General features: G+C 45.9%; 1 protein-coding gene across 1 annotated transcript in view; it reads right to left on the minus strand.

Moving 5' to 3' along the window:
* Positions 1–19,709, minus strand: part of LOC134990376 (arachidonate 12-lipoxygenase, 12R-type-like) — a 272,146-nt gene that overhangs the window by 36,334 nt on the left and 216,103 nt on the right. The window contains exons 4-6 of the mRNA XM_063950685.1: positions 10,303–10,406; positions 9,734–9,906; positions 9,424–9,570 (exon numbers count right to left, since the gene is read on the minus strand). Coding sequence (XP_063806755.1) covers positions 9,424–9,570; positions 9,734–9,906; positions 10,303–10,406 — 424 coding nt within the window. The remainder of the gene's footprint in view (positions 1–9,423; positions 9,571–9,733; positions 9,907–10,302; positions 10,407–19,709) is intronic.

The raw sequence follows: 19,709 nt of genomic DNA on the forward strand, positions 1-19,709 counted from the left end.
ACAGCACATGACGCAAAGATAAAAAGAGGCGCAATGAGGTAGCTGTGTGAGTAAGATTAGCGACCCTAGTGGCCGACACAAACACCGGGCACATCTAGGAGTGGCACTGCAGTGTCACGCAGGATGTCCCTTCCAAAAAACCCTCCCCAAACAGCACATGACGCAAAGAAAAAAAGAGGCGCAATGAGGTAGCTGTGTGAGTAAGATTAGCGACCCTAGTGGCCGACACAAACACCGGGCCCATCTAGGAGTGGCACTGCAGTGTCACGCAGGATGTCCCTTCCAAAAAACCCTCCCCAATCAGCACATGATGCAAAGAAAAAGAAAAGAAAAAAGAGGTGCAAGATGGAATTATCCTTGGGCCCTCCCACCCACCCTTATGTTGTATAAACAAAACAGGACATGCACACTTTAACCAACCCATCATTTCAGTGACAGGGTCTGCCACACGACTGTGACTGATATGACGGGTTGGTTTGGACCCCCCCCAAAAAAGAAGCAATTAATCTCTCCTTGCACAAACTGGCTCTACAGAGGCAAGATGTCCACCTCATCTTCACCCTCCGATATATCACCGTGTACATCCCCCTCCTCACAGATTATCAATTCGTCCCCACTGGAATCCACCATCTCAGCTCCCTGTGTACTTTGTGGAGGCAATTGCTGCTGGTCAATGTCTCCGCGGAGGAATTGATTATAATTCATTTTAATGAACATCATCTTCTCCACATTTTCTGGATGTAACCTCGTACGCCGATTGCTGACAAGGTGAGCGGCGGCACTAAACACTCTTTCGGAGTACACACTTGTGGGAGGGCAACTTAGGTAGAATAAAGCCAGTTTGTGCAAGGGCCTCCAAATTGCCTCTTTTTCCTGCCAGTATAAGTACGGACTGTGTGACGTGCCTACTTGGATGCGGTCACTCATATAATCCTCCACCATTCTATCAATGTTGAGAGAATCATATGCAGTGACAGTAGACGACATGTCCGTAATCGTTGTCAGGTCCTTCAGTCCGGACCAGATGTCAGCATCAGCAGTCACTCCAGACTGCCCTGCATCACCGCCAGCGGGTGGGCTCGGAATTCTGAGCCTTTTCCTCGCACCCCCAGTTGCGGGAGAATGTGAAGGAGGAGATGTTGACAGGTCGCGTTCCGCTTGACTTGACAATTTTGTCACCAGCAGGTCTTTCAACCCCAGCAGACCTGTGTCTGCCGGAAAGAGAGATCCAAGGTAGGCTTTAAATCTAGGATCGAGCACGGTGGCCAAAATGTAGTGCTCTGATTTCAACAGATTGACCACCCGTGAATCCTTGTTAAGCGAATTAAGGGCTGCATCCACAAGTCCCACATGCCTAGCGGAATCGCTCCGTGTTAGCTCCTTCTTCAATGCCTCCAGCTTCTTCTGCAAAAGCCTGATGAGGGGAATGACCTGACTCAGGCTGGCAGTGTCTGAACTGACTTCACGTGTGGCAAGTTCAAAGGGCATCAGAACCTTGCACAACGTTGAAATCATTCTCCACTGCACTTGAGACAGGTGCATTCCATCTCCTATATCGTGCTCAATTGTATAGGCTTGAATGGCCTTTTGCTGCTCCTCCAACCTCTGAAGCATATAGAGGGTTGAATTCCACCTCGTTACCACTTCTTGCTTCAGATGATGGCAGGGCAGGTTCAGTAGTTTTTGGTGGTGCTCCAGTCTTCTGTACGTGGTGCCTGTACGCCGAAAGTGTCCCGCAATTTTTCTGGCCACCGACAGCATCTCTTGCACGCCCCTGTCGTTTTTTAAAAAATTCTGCACCACCAAATTCAAGGTATGTGCAAAACATGGGACGTGCTGGAATTTGCCCATATTTAATGCACACACAATATTGCTGGCGTTGTCCGATGCCACAAATCCACAGGAGAGTCCAATTGGGGTAAGCCATTCCGCGATGATCTTCCTCAGTTGCCGTAAGAGGTTTTCAGCTGTGTGCGTATTCTGGAAAGCGGTGATACAAAGCGTAGCCTGCCTAGGAAAGAGTTGGCGTTTGCGAGATGCTGCTACTGGTGCCGCCGCTGCTGTTCTTGCGGCGGGAGTCCATACATCTACCCAGTGGGCTGTCACAGTCATATAGTCCTGACCCTGCCCTGCTCCACTTGTCCACATGTCCGTGGTTAAGTGGACATTGGGTACAACTGCATTTTTTAGGACACTGGTGAGTCTTTTTCTGACGTCCGTGTACATTCTCGGTATCGCCTGCCTAGAGAAGTGGAACCTAGATGGTATTTGGTAACGGGGGCACACTGCCTCAATAAATTGTCTAGTTCCCTGTGAACTAACGGCGGATACCGGACGCACGTCTAACACCAACATAGTTGTCAAGGACTCAGTTATCCGCTTTGCAGTAGGATGACTGCTGTGATATTTCATCTTCCTCGCAAAGGACTGTTGAACAGTCAATTGCTTACTGGAAGTAGTACAAGTGGGCTTACGACTTCCCCTCTGGGATGACCATCGACTCCCAGCGGCAACAACAGCAGCGCCAGCAGCAGTAGGCGTTACACGCAAGGATGCATCGGAGGAATCCCAGGCAGGAGAGGACTCGTCAGACTTGCCAGTGACATGGCCTGCAGGACTATTGGCATTCCTGGGGAAGGAGGAAATTGACACTGAGGGAGTTGGTGGGGTGGTTTGCGTGAGCTTGGTTACAAGAGGAAGGGATTTACTGGTCAGTGGACTGCTTCCGCTGTCACCCAAAGTTTTTGAACTTGTCACTGACTTATTATGAATGCGCTGCAGGTGACGTATAAGGGAGGATGTTCCGAGGTGGTTAACGTCCTTACCCCTACTTATTACAGCTTGACAAAGGGAACACACGGCTTGACACCTGTTGTCCGCATTTCTGGTGAAATACCTCCACACCGAAGAGCTGATTTTTTTGGTATTTTCACCTGGCATGTCAACGGCCATATTCCTCCCACGGACAACAGGTGTCTCCCCGGGTGCCTGACTTAAACAAACCACCTCACCATCAGAATCCTCCTGGTCAATTTCCTCCCCAGCGCCAGCAACACCCATATCCTCCTCATCCTGGTGTACTTCAACACTGACATCTTCAATCTGACTATCAGGAACTGGACTGCGGGTGCTCCTTCCAGCACTTGCAGGGGGCGTGCAAATGGTGGAAGGCGCATGCTCTTCACGTCCAGTGTTGGGAAGGTCAGGCATCGCAACCGACACAATTGGACTCTCCTTGTGGATTTGGGATTTCAAAGAACGCACAGTTCTTTGCGGTGCTTTTGCCAGCTTGAGTCTTTTCAGTTTTCTAGCGAGAGGCTGAGTGCTTCCATCCTCATGTGAAGCTGAACCACTAGCCATGAACATAGGCCAGGGCCTCAGCCGTTCCTTGCCACTCCGTGTGGTAAATGGCATATTGGCAAGTTTACGCTTCTCCTCCGACAATTTTATTTTAGGTTTTGGAGTCCTTTTTTTTCTGATATTTGGTGTTTTGGATTTGACATGCTCTGTACTATGACATTGGGCATCGGCCTTGGCAGACGACGTTGCTGGCATTTCATCGTCTCGGCCATGACTAGTGGCAGCAGCTTCAGCACGAGGTGGAAGTGGATCTTGATCTTTCCCTAATTTTGGAACCTCAACTTTTTTGTTCTCCATATTTTATAGGCAGAACTAAAAGGCACCTCAGGTAAACAATGGAGATGGATGGATTGGATACTAGTATACAATTATGGACGGACTGCCACGGTTAGGTGGTATAAAAAAACCACGGTTAGGTGGTATATAATACAATTATGGATGGACGGACTGCCTGCCGAGTGCCGACACAGAGGTAGCCACAGCCGTGAACTACCGCACTGTACACTGGTTGATAAAGAGATAGTAGTATACTCGTAACAACTAGTATGACGACGGTATAAAGAATGAAAAAAAAACCACGGTTAGGTGGTATATATTATAATACAATTATGGTTGGACGGACTGCCTGCCGAGTGCCGACACAGAGGTAGCCACAGCCGTGAACTACCGCACTGTACACTGGTTGATAAAGAGATAGTAGTATACTCGTAACAACTAGTATGACGACGGTATAAAGAATGAAAAAAAAACCACGGTTAGGTGGTATATATTATAATACAATTATGGTTGGACGGACTGCCTGCCGAGTGCCGACACAGAGGTAGCCACAGCCGTGAACTACCGCACTGTACACTGGTTGATAAAGAGATAGTAGTATACTCGTAACAACTAGTATGACGACGGTATAAAGAATGAAAAAAAAAACACGGTTAGGTGGTATATATTATAATACAATTATGGATGGACGGACTGCCTGCCGAGTGCCGACACAGAGGTAGCCACAGCCGTGAACTACCGCACTGTACACTGGTTGATAAAGAGATAGTAGTATACTCGTAACAACTAGTATGACGACGGTATAAAGAATGAAAAAAAAACCACGGTTAGGTGGTATATATTATAATACAATTATGGTTGGACGGACTGCCTGCCGAGTGCCGACACAGAGGTAGCCACAGCCGTGAACTACCGCACTGTACACTGGTTGATAAAGAGATAGTAGTATACTCGTAACAACTAGTATGACGACGGTATAAAGAATGAAAAAAAAACACGGTTAGGTGGTATATATTATAATACAATTATGGTTGGACGGACTGCCTGCCGAGTGCCGACACAGAGGTAGCCACAGCCGTGAACTACCGCACTGTACACTGGTTGATAAAGAGATAGTAGTATACTCGTAACAACTAGTATGACGACGGTATAAAGAATGAAAAAAAAACCACGGTTAGGTGGTATATATTATAATACAATTATGGATGGACGGACTGCCTGCCGAGTGCCGACACAGAGGTAGCCAATGCCGTGAACTACCGCACTGTACTGTGTCTGCTGCTAATATAGACTGGTTGATAAAGAGATAGTATACAATACTACTAATATACTGGTGGTCAGGCACTGGTCACCACTAGTCACACTGGCAGTGGCACTCCTGCAGCAAAAGTGTGCACTGTTTAATTTTAATATAATATTATTTATCATGTACTCCTGGCTCCTGCTATAACAACCTGCAGTGCTCCCCAGTCTCCCCCACAATTATAAGCTTTATATACAATACATTGATGTGCAGCACACTGGGCTGAGCAGTGCACACAGACTGAGTCACTGTGTGACTGTGTATCGTTTTTTTCAGGCAGAGAACGGATATATTAAATAAAACAAACAGCTGCACTGTCTCTGGTGGTCACTGGTCACTGTGGTCGTCAGTCACTAAACTCTGTCTGCACTCTCTTCTAATCTACAGTATCACAGCAATCTCTCTCTCTCTCTCTCTTCTAAATCTAATCTAAATGGAGAGGACGCCAGCCACGTCCTCTCCCTATCAATCTCAATGCACGTGTGAAAATGGCGGCGACGCGCGGCTCCTTATATAGAATCCGAGTCTCGCGAGAATCCGACAGCGTCATGATGACGTTCGGGCGCGCTCGGGTTAACCGAGCAAGGCGGGAAGATCCGAGTCGCTCGGACCCGTGAAAAAAAAAGTGAAGTTCGTGCGGGTTCGGATTCAAAGAAACCGAACCCGCTCATCTCTAGTGTTTTTATTTGGGTATTTTTTGTTGTTGAAGAACTACAGGTACCAGCGGGCTCGTTATTTCCCCGCATGCTGGTACTTGAGGTTCTCCAAGTACCAGCAAGCGGGTGAGGCTTGCTGGGCCTCATAGTTCCACAACAAAAAACAATATTCTTTTTACACACTTATGGCTATCAGCCAGGGGTGCTGGGGACAGCCTTGGGCTTCACTCCTGGCCCATGGGTGCCTGGAGGGGGGGGGGACCCCTTGATTTAAGGGGTCCCCACTCCTCCAGGGAACCCCGGCCAGTGGTGACTAGTTGGGGGGGTAATGCCACGGCCGCAGGGACCTACATAAATATGTCCCCCGGCTGTGGCATTATGTCCCTGGCTAGTGGAGCCCGGTGCTGGTTTTAAAAATATGGGGGACCCCTACATCTTTTGTCCCCTGTATTTTTTGGAACCAGGACTGGACTAAGAGCCCGGTGCTGGTTGTCTAAATACGGGGAACCCCTGTCCAATTTTTTCCCAGTATTTAAACAACCAGGACCGGCTCAAGGAGCCCGAGGCTAGTTATACTTAGGAGGGGGGACCTTTTTTTTTTACATTTTTTAACCCATTCAGACCCTTCTCAATTAAGTTAATGGAAGCCCTGGACAACAAAATTGCATTCATGTCCTCCTCCCACTCCCTTCCTAGTCCCAAACACAATTTTTTTTTTTTTTTTGTATAAAAATGTACAATATATCATGGTAGGCAGGCAGCAGTCATTGGCGGCATCGGACTGAGATGCAAATTAGTGGTGGAGGGCTGGGTCAGTTGATGGTGGGCGAGTTTGTAAGCCATTGGCGATGGCAGCGGGCATCTGCTCAGAGGCAGTAGCGGGCATTGGCTCGGCGGCGGTAGGGGTCATCAGCAGGATTTGGCAGAAATTATGGCTGTAGTGCCTCACCGCACGCCACTGACCTCACCGCACGCCACTGACCTCACCGCACGCCACTGCTGCAATGTCACCTTTTGTTATATGCTTCACCTGCTGCGTTTCTGTATTTTCCAAGGTGGTGCATGGAGGGTTTGGTAATGCACCTTGGAGCCAGCAATGTGTATATTAAGTGTTTTGGAGGGGTGTTTTTTTATTTTTTATTTTTTTTCACTTAAGAGGAGAGGGTAGTTTGATATATGCAGCCTCAACTGCTGTGTGGATCTTCTGTATTTTGTAAATTGTATGTATGGGTGGGGAGGGGAGGGAGGGGGAAGGGGCGAGCCTGCACTGCTCCTCTTTGGTGGGGGGGGGGGGGGGGTGAGGGCAGCCTGCAATGTTCCTATATGGGGAGTGTGAGGGCTAGGGCGAGCCAGCAATGTTCCTTTTATTTCATATTGAAAAAAATTAAATTTTGGTGGTTTGATATGTGCAGGCCAGTGGAGCAGGAGGTGAGCGTGGTGGTTACCATAGAAACCCACTGCTGCCGACGTCACTTCACTAGCAGGATCCTGGGTGAACGGACCTCCGTGCCACGTCTGTATTTTAGGTATGTAGTTTCTTGATTGCGTTGTTACAGTAACTCACCTTGAAAAAGGGGCGTTCAGCCCTGAAACATTTGAAATTCATGAGAAATACAGTAGTTTGATTTAGAACAGAGTACAAACCACCTCAAGTAACATCAGCATGCAACCAATGTGCACAGCATAAGTGGTATATTCAGCAGACTACCGTGGCTGGAAAGGTAATTTTAACAACAAAATGCCATGCCACTTGTGCTGTGCACACGTGTTTCATTCTGGTGTTACTTGCAGTGTTTTTGTACCGCCACTGTTGGTACATGAGTAAATATTTAATTGTATGTGTTATGGTGTGTACACACAGTGAGATATTTTCTCACGGTTTTGACTATATAGTCAAAATCGTAAGAAAAGTTAGTGCAGATCGCAAGGTGAAAGTCACCTTGCGATCCCGATCCGATGCGCGGTCGGCATCGCATGCCTAGATAGACTGTGCAGGCAAGCCAATTTTGACTATCTCTATAGAAGAGAGTCAAAATTGACAGCCAAAATCGCACATAGTCAGTATCGCAAGCACAGTCATTATGTGCTTGTGATGCCGACCTAGCCCCTGTCGCATAGTGAGAATCGGGCTTAGCCGTGCTGTGTAAAATGGGGACATGTGCCTGCCGTACTGTGTAAAATGGGGACATGTGCCTGCCGCAATGTGTAAAATGGGGGCACGTGCCTGCCGCAATGTGTAAAATGGGGACACGTGCCTGCCGCAATGTGTAAAATGGGGACACATGCCTGCCGCAATGTGTAAAATGGGGCCACGTGCCTGCCGTACTGTGTAAAATGGGGACTTTATTTTTTTTTTATCCTGTGGTGGCCGTGATGAGATCAGATGAGGCCATGCCCATTTTAACAAAGCCACGCCCCTTGTCGGGAGCGCGCACATTCTTTTCCATTTTATATCTATGTAGGGGGGGGCGCATTTTTTTCTTCTTTGAATGGGGGGGGGGGCGCATTTTGAAATCACGTACTGGGAGCCAAATTAGCTAGAAACGGCCCTGGTCAGCACGTCACATCACGAGCCGGCTGGTGCTGGACAGGGCTGTGTCTCTGCATTGCGACCTTCCACTACCCCCAGGAATTTGATTTTTACCCCATTTGGGGTAATTTACCCCTGTTCCCTGACCACTGCTTTATAGAGTTAGGCAGTGCTCTGTAATACCGTCTGCATGGTGATGTTCTGTGCCTCTATTGATCATTACAGATTAATATATAATGGGCCTAATTCAGATCTGATCGCTGGGCTGCTTTTTATGATGTCTTGCGATCAGATAGTCACTGTCTACAGGGGGAGGGGAAAAACGCTGTGCAAGTGTGCGATCGCTTCTGTTGCAGAGCTGCACAAAAATCAGTTTGTGCAGTCTCTGTGCAGCCCAGGACTTAGAGTGTGTACACACGGTGAGATTTTTTCTTACGATTCTGACTATATAGTCAAAATCTCAAGAAAAGTTAGTGCAGATCGCAAGGTGAAAGTCACCTTGCGATCCCGATTTAATCCCGATGCGCGGTCCCGCCAGGTCGGCATCATAAGAAAAGATAGACTGTGCAGGCAAGTCAGTCCTTGCTAGATTGGTGTACTATCTAGTTCATCTCATATGACAATGACATCTCACATAAGCCAAAATCGTAAGCACACATAGTCCTTATCTCAAGAAAAGTTAGTCAAAATCTGTGCTATCTGGGCTCCAGGGAGTTCAAGGGAAATCGCAAGTAAAAATCGGGCATAGCAAGGATCTCATCGTGTGTACACACCATAAGTTATCCAGTGTGATGGAATCCTGCTGATCGGGGCTGGAGCTGACGTCAGACACCCTCCCTGAAAACGCCTGAGCCCACCTGCGTTTTTTCTGGACACTTCCTGAAAACGGTCAGTTGCCACCCACAAACGGCCTCTTCCTGTCAATCTCCTTGTGAACGTCCGTGCGCTCTGATTTTTTTGCACTATTCCGTCGCTAGGCGCCGATGCCTGTAGCTGTTGTGTGACTCGCCGTTGCAGTGCAGTGCATACACATGCGCAGTTCAGATCTGAATTAGGCCCTTAGTACTGGTGCCCTGAAAGCTTTATCCATGCCTGTACCCATATTCCAGTTAACAATTACTAGATTAGAGCTATAAAAGGAAAAACTGGTGCCACCGATATCTTATGCTACTTAGTGACAAGTATATATACTACTCAAAGCACATCACATTACATTTCATTTCTTGTAAATTGAGAATAAACCTTTGAAGAAACAATAAGCTAAAAGGAAGTATTATTTACAGTAGAAATAGACTTGCCTGGATGGCTATTGGCACAAGTTGATCTTCAGGATTCTTCCACAGTAGACACATGGGGGCAACCATGTATTGTTGCTTTCCATTAACAGATTTATTGGCAGGGACCCCCTGCAGAATCTTGTAATCTGCCAGGAAGATGTTACCATCCTGCAAGACACAAGCACCAGTTTATTGAATATATAACAGTCATGATGGATATGTTTTTGGGTTAGCTATGTGTTAATATAGAGAAATAGAATGTTTTAAGATCATTAAATTACTTTAAAAAAATAGATAAAAGCTGGTTAATCCATGTCCTCTATCGCCTTACCTCTAGTTCTTTCTGAAGACTGGTGGTGGTCCCAAGAGATGCAGCCACCATATTGTCACCAACTGGGAAGTTCTCAGGGATTTTGCTGCATTTCCTGATTAGTGTAGGGTTAACTCCAATCAGATATTGACTCCCGAAGAAGTCATCCTCTTTCCATAACTCAGCAACCACATCTGGGGATAAAAGACTCAAGATCCAGGAACATTTTATGCAATCACAGTGTCACAGTGTGAGCAGAGGGGCAATGTGGATTCTTCTTATATGTTAAGAATATAGATAATTTCAATAGATTAGAGACATTTAGTCATGAATTAAAATGAACTTGACAATAATTCATAAATTCGGCGGCTCCAAGTCCCAGTAGTGATTACCAGGTCAAACTCAACCTTCACATTTTATTTGTCAGCATTACATGTTACACGTATTATTATTGTTTAACCTACAGTAATACAGGGATGTAGTTAGCTGTTAAGTAAATAAATAAGTATATTTTGCAGATGATCATCTGGTCTTTTAGTTTTACACGGTGTATAGACGTAGTGACACAAAATCAAGAAACATGCACATACCCGAATATTCTGACTTATAAAGGGAATATAAAAATCTGATGTCTTCTATATCAGTCCATGATGCCTTACAGGTTGCAAAACCTTTCATCTTCATTACAAATTCACTGTAATAGAGAGTAAGATACTGTCAAATATCCATAAGCACTCATGTATGGACAGATGCATGAAATAAAGAAAAATCTCATGAATTCATCCAATCTATATCAAGTGGCAGGACTGGGAGGGGAAGTGAGACGAGATTGACATAGTTCGCTTTTATTTTAAGTGGATATTAAAATTCAAGTCTTCTTTTCCTGAAAGCAAAATCAACTCATTATGGCACACCGTGGCTGACTATTGCATCAGTACACCTCCATGAACAAAGTTACGCTAAGTGTAGCTTACTTTACCTAGCTATTTCCATTTAGCTAATATTAGGTAATTGCCTTTAAAGCGGAGCATATCTAAGAACCAAAAAGTTATCATAAGTCATGTAAACTCCTGGTATGTGTTAATTATGTATTTTAACTAGAGATGTGCACCAGAAATTTTTCAGGTTTTGTGTTTTGGATTCGGGTGTTTTTTAAAAAAAAAACCTCAAAAACCCTCAAAAACAGCTTAAATCATAGAATTTGGGGGTCATTTTGAGCCTATAGTATTATTAACCTCAATAACCATCATTTCCACTCATTTCCAGTCTATTCTGAACACCTCACACCTCACAATATTATTTTTAGTCCTAAAAGCGACCCAAGTGGGCGGCACAGACACCTGGCCCATCTGGCACTGCAGTGTCAGACAGGATGGCACTTAAAAAAACTGGCCCCAAACATAACATGCAAAGATAAATAAAAAAAAAGAGAGGTGCAAGATGGAATTGTCCTTGGGCCCTCCCACCCACCCTTATGTTGTATAAACAGGACATGCACACTTTAACAAACCCATCATTTCAGCGACAGGGTCTGCCACACGACTGTGGCTGAAATGACTGGTTGGTTTGGGCCCCCACCAAAAAAAGAAGCAATCAATCTCTCCTTGCTCAAACTGGCTCTACAGAGGCAAGATGTCCACCTCATCATCATCCTCCGATTCCTCACCTCTTTCACTGTGTACATCCCCCTCCTCACAGAGTATTAATTCATCCCCGCTGGAATGCACCAGCACAGATCCCTGGAGGCAACTGCTGGTAAATGTCTCCACGGAGGAATTGATTATAATTCATTTTGATGAACATCATCTTCTCCACATTTTGTAGAAGTAACCTCGTACGCCGATCGCTGACAAGGTGATCGGCTGCACTAAACACTCTTTCGGAGTACACACTGGGGGGGGGGGGGGCAACTTAGGTAAAATAAAGCAAGTTTGTGCAAGGGCCTCCAAATTGCCTCTTTTTCCTGCCAGTATACGTACGGACTGTCTGACGTGTCTACTTGGATGCTGTCACTCATATAATCCTCCACCATTCTTTCAATGGTGACAGAATCATATGCAGTGACAGTAGACGACATGTCAGTAATTGTTGGCAGGTCCTTCAGTCTGGAGCAGATGTCAGTTTTCGCTCCTGACTGCCCTGCATCACCGCCAGCAGGTGATTTTGGAAATCTAATCCTTTTCCTCGCAGCTCCAGTGGCAGTAGAAAATGAAGGACGAGCTGTTGGCGGGTCACATTCCGCTTGACTTGACAACTGTCTCACCAGCAGGTCTTTGAACATCTGCAGACTTGTGTCTGCCGGAAAGAGAGATACAACGTAGGCTTTAAACCTAGGATCGAGCACGGTGGCCAAAATGTAGTGCTCTGATTTCAACAGATTGACCACCGTGAATCCTGGTTAAGCGAATGAAGGGCTCCATCCACAAGTCCCACATGCCTAGCGGAATCGCTCCATTTTAGCTCCTCCTTCAATCTCTCCAGCTGCTTCTGCAAAAGCCTGATGAGTGGAGTGACCTGAATCAGGCTGGCAGTGTCTGAACTGACTTCACGTGTGGCAAGTTCAAAGGGTTGCAGAACCTTGCACAACGTTGAAATCATTCTCCACTGCGCTTGAGTCAGGTGCATTCCCCCTCCTTTGCCTATATTGTAGGTGGATGTATAGGCTTGAATGGCCTTTTGCTGCTCCTCCATCCTCTGAAGCATATAGAGGGTTGAATTCCAACTCGTTACCACCTCTTGCTTCAGCTGATAGCGGGCAGGTTCAGGAGTGTTTGCTGGTGCTCCAGTCTTCGGCACGCGGTGGCTGAATGCCGAAAGTGGCCCGCAATTCTTCGGGCCACCGACAGCATCTCTTGCACGCCCCTGTCGTTTTTTTTAAAATTCTGCACCACCAAATTCAATGTATGTGCAAAACATGGGATGTGCTGGAATTTGCCCACATGTAATTCACGCATAAAACTGGTGGCGTTGTCCGATGTCACAAATCCCCAGGAGAGTCCAATTGGGGTAAGCCAATCTGCGATGATGTTCCTCAGTTTCCGTAAGAGGTAGTCAGCTGTGTGCCTCTTATGGAAAGCGGTGATACAAAGCGTAGCCTGCCTAGAAATGAGTTGGCATTTGCAAGATGCTGCTACTGGTGCCGCCGCTGCTGTTGTTGCTGCGGGAGGCAATACATCTACCCAGTGGGCTGTCACAGTCATATAGTCCTTAGTCTGCCCTGCTCCACTTGTCCACATGTCCGTGGTTAAGTGGACATTGGGTACAACTGCATTTTTTAGGACACTGGTGACTTTTTTTCTGACGTCTGTGTACATTCTCGGTAACGCCTGCCTAGAGAAGTGGAACCTAGATGGCATTTGGTACCGGGGACACACTACCTCAAGAAATTCTCTAAGTCCCTGTGAACTAACGGCGGATACCGGAGGCACGTCTAACAACAACACAGCTGCCAAGGCCTGAGTTATCTGCTTTGCAACAGGATGACTGCTGTGATATTTCATCTTCCTCGCAAAGGACTGTTGGACAGTCACTTGCTTACTGGAAGTAGTACAAGTGGTCTTCCGACTTCCCCTCTGGGATGATGATCGACTCCCAGCAGCAACGACAGCAGAGCCAGTAGCAGTAGGCGTTACACTCAAGGATCCATCGGAGGAATCCCAGTCAGGAGAGGACTCGTCAGACTTGCCAGTGACATGGCCTGCAGGACTATTGGTGTTCCTGTCTAAGGAGGAAATTGACACTGAGGGAGTTGGTGGTGTGGTTTGCAGGAGCTTGAGTACAAAAGGAAGAAGGGATTTAGTTGTCAGTGGACTGCTTCCGCTGTCACCCAAAGTTTTTGAACTTGTCAATGACTTCTGATGAATGCGCTCCAGGTGACGTATAAGGGAGGATGTTCCTAGGTAGTTAACGTCCTTACCCCTACTTATTACAGCTTGACAAAGGCAACACATGGCTTGACACCAGTTGTCCGCATTTCTGTTGAAATAATTCCACACCAAAGAGGTGATTTTTTTGGTATTTTGACCAGGCATGTCAATGGCCTTATTCATCCCACGGACAACAGGTGTCTCCCTGGGTGCCTGACTTAAACAAACCACCTCTCAATCAGATTCCTCCTTGTCAATGTCCTCCTCAGCACCAGCAACACCCATATCCTCATCCTGGTGTACTTCAACAGTGACATCTTCAATTTGACTATCAGGAACTGGACTGTGGGTGCTCCCTCCAGTACATGCAGGGGGCGTGCAAATGGTGGAAGGAGCCACCTCTTCCCGTCCAGTGTTGGGAAGGTCAGGCATCGCAACCAACACAATTGGACTCTCCTTGGGGATTTGTGATTTAGAAGAACGCACAGTTCTTTGCTGTGCTTTTGCCAGCTTAACTCTTTTCATTTTTCTAGCGGGAGGATGAGTGCTTCCATCCTCATGTGAAGCTGAACCACTAGCCATGAACATATGCCAGGGCCTCAGCCATTCCTTGCCACTCCGTGTTGTAAATGGCATATTGGCAAGTTTACGCTTCTCCTCAGACGCTTTTAATTTAGATTTTTGGGTCATTTTACTGAACTTTTGTTTTATGGATTTTACATGCTCTCTACTATGACATTGGGCATCGGCCTTGGCAGACGACGTTGATGGCATTGAATCGTCTCGGCCATGACTACTGGCAGCACCTTCAGCACTAGGTGGAATTGGATCTTGATCTTTCCCTATTTTACCCTCCACATTTTTGTTCTCCATTTTTTAATGTGTGGAATTATATGCCAGTAATATATCAATAGCAATGGCTTACTGTACTGTACTACTATATACTGGTGGTCACCACAATGCTGCACTGTACTACTATATACTGGTCATAATAATGCAGCAGATATTGAGCATTGATCAGGATACTAGAAGTGACACAGAGCAGCAAGAAACAGCAATGGCCTACTGTACTGTACTACTATATACTGGTGGTCACCACAATGCAGCACTGTACTACTATATACTGGTCATAACAATGCAGCACAGATATGGATACTAGAAGTGACACAGAGCTGCAGGATACAGCAATGGCCTACTGTACTGTACTACTTTATACTGGTGGTCACCACAATGCAGCACTGTACTACTATATACTGGTCACAACAATGCAGCAGATATTGAGCACTGATCAGGATACTAGAACTGAGTCTGACACGGAGCTGCAAGATACAGCAATGGCCTACTGTACTGTACTACTATAATATACTGGTGGTCACCACAATGCAGCACACTGAGCACAGATATTGAGCTTTTCAGGCAGAGAACATAGCCACGTCCTCTCCGCTCAATCTACAATGCATGAGTGAAAATGGCGGCGATGCGCGGTTCTTTATATGGAATACGAATCTCACGAGAATCCGACAGTGGGATGATGACGTTCGGCCTCGTTTGGGTTAACCGAGCAGGACGAGAAGATCCGAGGCTGCCTCGGACTCGTGTAAAACACGTGAAGTTCGGGGGGGGGGGGGTACGGATCTTGACGAACCGAACCCGCTCATCTCTAATTTTAACCTATTTCAGTCATTGCAGAGCAATTGTTATGAATAATGTTGCGTTTTGTGGGTCAAAAGGTTCAATGGGTTAGAAAATTCATAAATTCTTTAAAATAATTGAAATAGTCATAAATAAAATGGCACAAAAAGTGTCACAAAGTGGTGTGAGAGGTGTAAAGTCAGGTATGCACTGTTTTATATACTGTAGGGATCAATAATCTATGTCATGTGACCAATCCAGGCCAATCTGGGACGTTACCAGTGCACAGGTAGTGACCTTTAGGAGAGAGTTTAAAATGGCAGCTGGGTCAAGGTGTGTTCCACAAGCCCCTATTAGGTTATAACCTAACTCAATGTAAGAAAATGGCATCTGACCCAGTAAATTATGACTGCTCGTTGGGTTAAATAAACAAGGGATGGTGCTCTCCGAGGGCCTGATTCAAATGCGGTCGCAATGAGAGAATTGCAATGTAGCTTGCAATGATGGATTAGTCACAAAGTGAGTGACAGGAAGACAGCATTTGCGGGTGGTAACGGGGAGTGGTCAGCCAAACATAGGCATGTCATGGCCATTCAGATGTCGTTTTCTGGGCGTGCATAAATTAACTGTTGTTATCTCACTTGCTACTGGAGAGCAGCTCAGCCTCCGCATCTACAGAGGCACTCAGACTTTGCGACATGACCCGATTTGCGACGATGGTACCAACGTTTCAGCAATTATACGCTGTTGGACAGAAATGAAGAGACAGCAGTGGGCATCCCTATGATTAGGTTAGCTTCCGTCCATATTAGCATATACTCGCAATTGCGTACAGCAAAAGATAACAACAACAATAGCAAGAAACACCACATCTGAATGAGGCCCAGTGTTATGAATAATTGAACAGATTGTTCTTTTGGACAAAACCACAAAAAAAATATAGACAAGTGCTGGTGAAATATGATGGCAGAAGAAAAACAATTGTTCAAATAGTCAAAATATTCATATAACCACAAATGGATCTAGGGTGGATATTTGTAAGCGTGGAAATTCAGGTAATCTTAATGAGAAAGAAAACAGTGTAATTAGCTTTAGACACTTATGGGCCCTACACACATGCCGATATTACTGCACGATATGAACGATCTCGTTCATTAATGAACGAGATAACGTTCATATCGTGCAGTGTGGAGTCACCAGCGATGAACGATGCACGGCCCCGCGCTCGTTCATCGCTGGTGACAAGTCGGCTGTGCATGCAGGCCAATATGGACGAGATCGTCCATATTTGCCTGCACGTCTATGGAGCCGGGTGACGGGGGGAGTGAAGAAACTTCATTCCCCCCGTCACTGCCCCCCCGCTGCCGGGTCGCCCGTCGGCCGTATCGGCCGTCGGTCACCTCGGCGGCACATCGCCTAATGTGTAGGGCGCATTACTGTGTGGAATAGGTTCCTGCCTCCTGTTTCCGATATTATGCTTTGGTGCTTTCCTGGATTGGGTTGACTTGCCTGGTGGTAATAGCCCCGCTCTATAACCCGCCACCGGCCAAGGCAAGCCAACTCAGGTATGCACCGAAACATAATAACTGCATACCATGGCAGTGACCAACTGAATATTTTAACTACAGTATATGGACAATCTTCTGTACTGTTTGAATCTTTTTTGCCATCAAATTCCACCAGTACCTGTCTGTTTTCTGTTAAGTTCTGTCCAGAAGAATAAGCCAGGTTACCAATGCCTCCCGTTTACATGTGGTACATTGTGCTACTGTGTATTAACCGTGTCCTTTTAAAAAAATATGTTTTTTTCAGTAAACATTTTTTCCCAGCTGTGCAATTTTATTTTCATTGTGGGGGTAATTCCAAGTTGATCGCAGCAGGACATTTTTTTAGCAGTTGGGCAAAACCATGTGCACTGCAGGGGGGCAGATATAACATGTGTAGAGAGAGATAGATTTGGGTGTGGTGAGTTCAATCTGCAATCTAAATTGCAGTGTAAAAATAAAGCAGCCAGTATTAACCCTGCACAGAAACAATATAACCCACCCAAATCTAACTCTCTCTGCAGATGTTATATCTGCCCCCCCCCCCCCCTGCAGTGCACATGGTTTTGCACAACTGCTAAAAAATTTCCTGCTGCGATCAACTTGGAATTACCCCCTGTATCCCACTATTTGTCAACACATTTCTGTACTTATTTAGCGATTAAAGGCCTGTACACATTAGGTGATATAGTAAACAACATTGCTCAATTAGACCCTTCCTGAACGATATTTTTTACTATATTGTCCAGTGTGTATGCTGTAAACAAGTGGGGTCATTCCGAGTTGATGGCTCGTTAGCTACTTTTTGCAGCCGTGCAAACACATAGTCGCCGCCCACAGGGGAGTGTATTTTAGCTGTGCAAGTGTGCGATCGTATGTGCAGCCGAGCGGTACAAAAACAGTTTGTGCACTTTCTGAGTAGGTCTGAACTTACTCAGCCGCTGCGATCACCTCAGCCTGTCCGGTCCCGGAATTGACGTCAGACACCCGCTCTGCAAACGCTTGGACACGCCTGCGATTTTCCAACCACTCCCTGAAAATGGTCAGTTGACACCCATAAACGCCCTCTTCCTGTCAATCTTCTTGCGACCGGCTGTGCGAATGGATTCTTCGTTAAATCCATCCGCCAGCAAGGATCCGCTTTGTACCCGTACAACGCGCCTGCGCATTGCGGTGCATACGCATGCACAGTAGGGACCTGATCGCTGCGCTGCGAAAAACGGCAGTGTGTGATCAGGTCGGAATGACCCCCAACAAACGATGCTCGGCCCCGAGGGTTGTTAACGACCCTCGGTGTTGGCTGTGCCTGCCACTCAATTTGGACTCATCGTCCAAAGCAGGCATGATGTCACTGTGCATTATCGCTAGTGTGCATGCCCACGCCGGCCAGCCCGGGCCAAGAGGGGGACACGCTAGGTGATGTCGCTAATGGAGAACATCGGCTAGTGTGTACCCACCTTAAGATTCACCTCTTTTACTTATAGACTTTTATTTAATAGTCTGCTTTGTTTATTGAATTTACTTTCCATATGTAACCCTTCTTTTGCTACTATAGTATGACGCTACAATGTCGCTTTACGTGCCTCCACCCAAGTTACAGTACTATACTTTATTGGCTCGCTTGGGACAAGCCGTTACCAATTAACCTTAATATATCTTCCTAGGGTTAACAATGTTAACAATATTTACATAACACCCCTCATCAACTGTTATTTACCTTTCTCTTTCTCCAGGGTGCCGAAGTCCGGATTTAGAAAAGACCACAACAGGTAAGTTATATTTTTTTATATATACGTTAGAATTATAACTCTTATCATTTCTTACACAAGTATAATTTCATATATTTCAACTTTACGACCCAAACCTCCCTTCCCGGTCAATATCTATACAATTTCCCTTGCATGCAATACAAAAAAAGCTCTCGTCCGAGAAAATAATTTCTTGTAACAACTTTATAGAGTAACCCGGATTCTCATATAGTTCATAGTTCTCATATAGTTTATACGTGCACAGTTGGGGCCCTTGATGACGTGACAACTAGCAGTTATTTGGGAGACTGTAGTATTGGCAATCTCCCAATGTCGCTATTAAGACTATTACAGCAGTTATGAATACACGCTATCTCTAGTTTCACTCCTTTAAACTATAGACAGTATCCCGTATCCTTGTAAATAAGCTCTCCTTCTGGTCTGATAGGATTTTAAAAGTTATAAGTCTCCACTTTATATTATTCCCTCTCTGTGCTGCTTCTTAATATGTGGTTAACTCCTCTTTTCATGAGCTGATATTTGTCTTTGTCACATATTATTAGCTCGGCATAACTGTATGAACTGTATGCCTTTGCAGATCACCTGGTCGTCTAACCGGTTGGGGTTTTAGCATAAGTTACAAACATACTGAGCGTAGCAGTCATCATGGCATATAACACTATCATACTGATGAGTATCGGCTATTCCTGTGGTTTGTTTGTGAGATTAGCTTACTTTATACAGACTAATCACTTTAATCGCTTGAAATAAATGAACAGATGCAGGATGCAGTCTCTCTCTCTCTCTCTCTAATAGCTTGCCTGCTCTACTTTACTTGCTGGGTAGTATCGCTGCAGATTGATCTATGCATGGAAGAATATATCACTCCCTTAAGCTTACTTTCATCTATGTTTCATACTCAGTCTAGTAGAAATAAGTAGGGTGCCTGAGATCAATGCAATGGTCTGTCTGAATGATGGCTTTGTCACGCCTCCTCCTCTGACCTCGCCCATATAGGGCGTAACGACAGGTTTCCACTCCCCCGACTCCTCCTTACTGTAGTTTTAATTGGTCAGGCTGCTGTGTCCTTGCCTCTCCACCACACCTCTTCAGTACAGAAAGAGTGACTCCCAGACACACACTCTGTAGGTTATTTTACTTGCCCCTTAGTGCTGCTAGCGAGATCCGGTAGCCTCCTGAGTCCAGC

Source organism: Pseudophryne corroboree, chromosome 2 (assembly GCF_028390025.1).
Source record: "Pseudophryne corroboree isolate aPseCor3 chromosome 2, aPseCor3.hap2, whole genome shotgun sequence".
NCBI lineage: Eukaryota > Metazoa > Chordata > Amphibia > Anura > Myobatrachidae > Pseudophryne > Pseudophryne corroboree.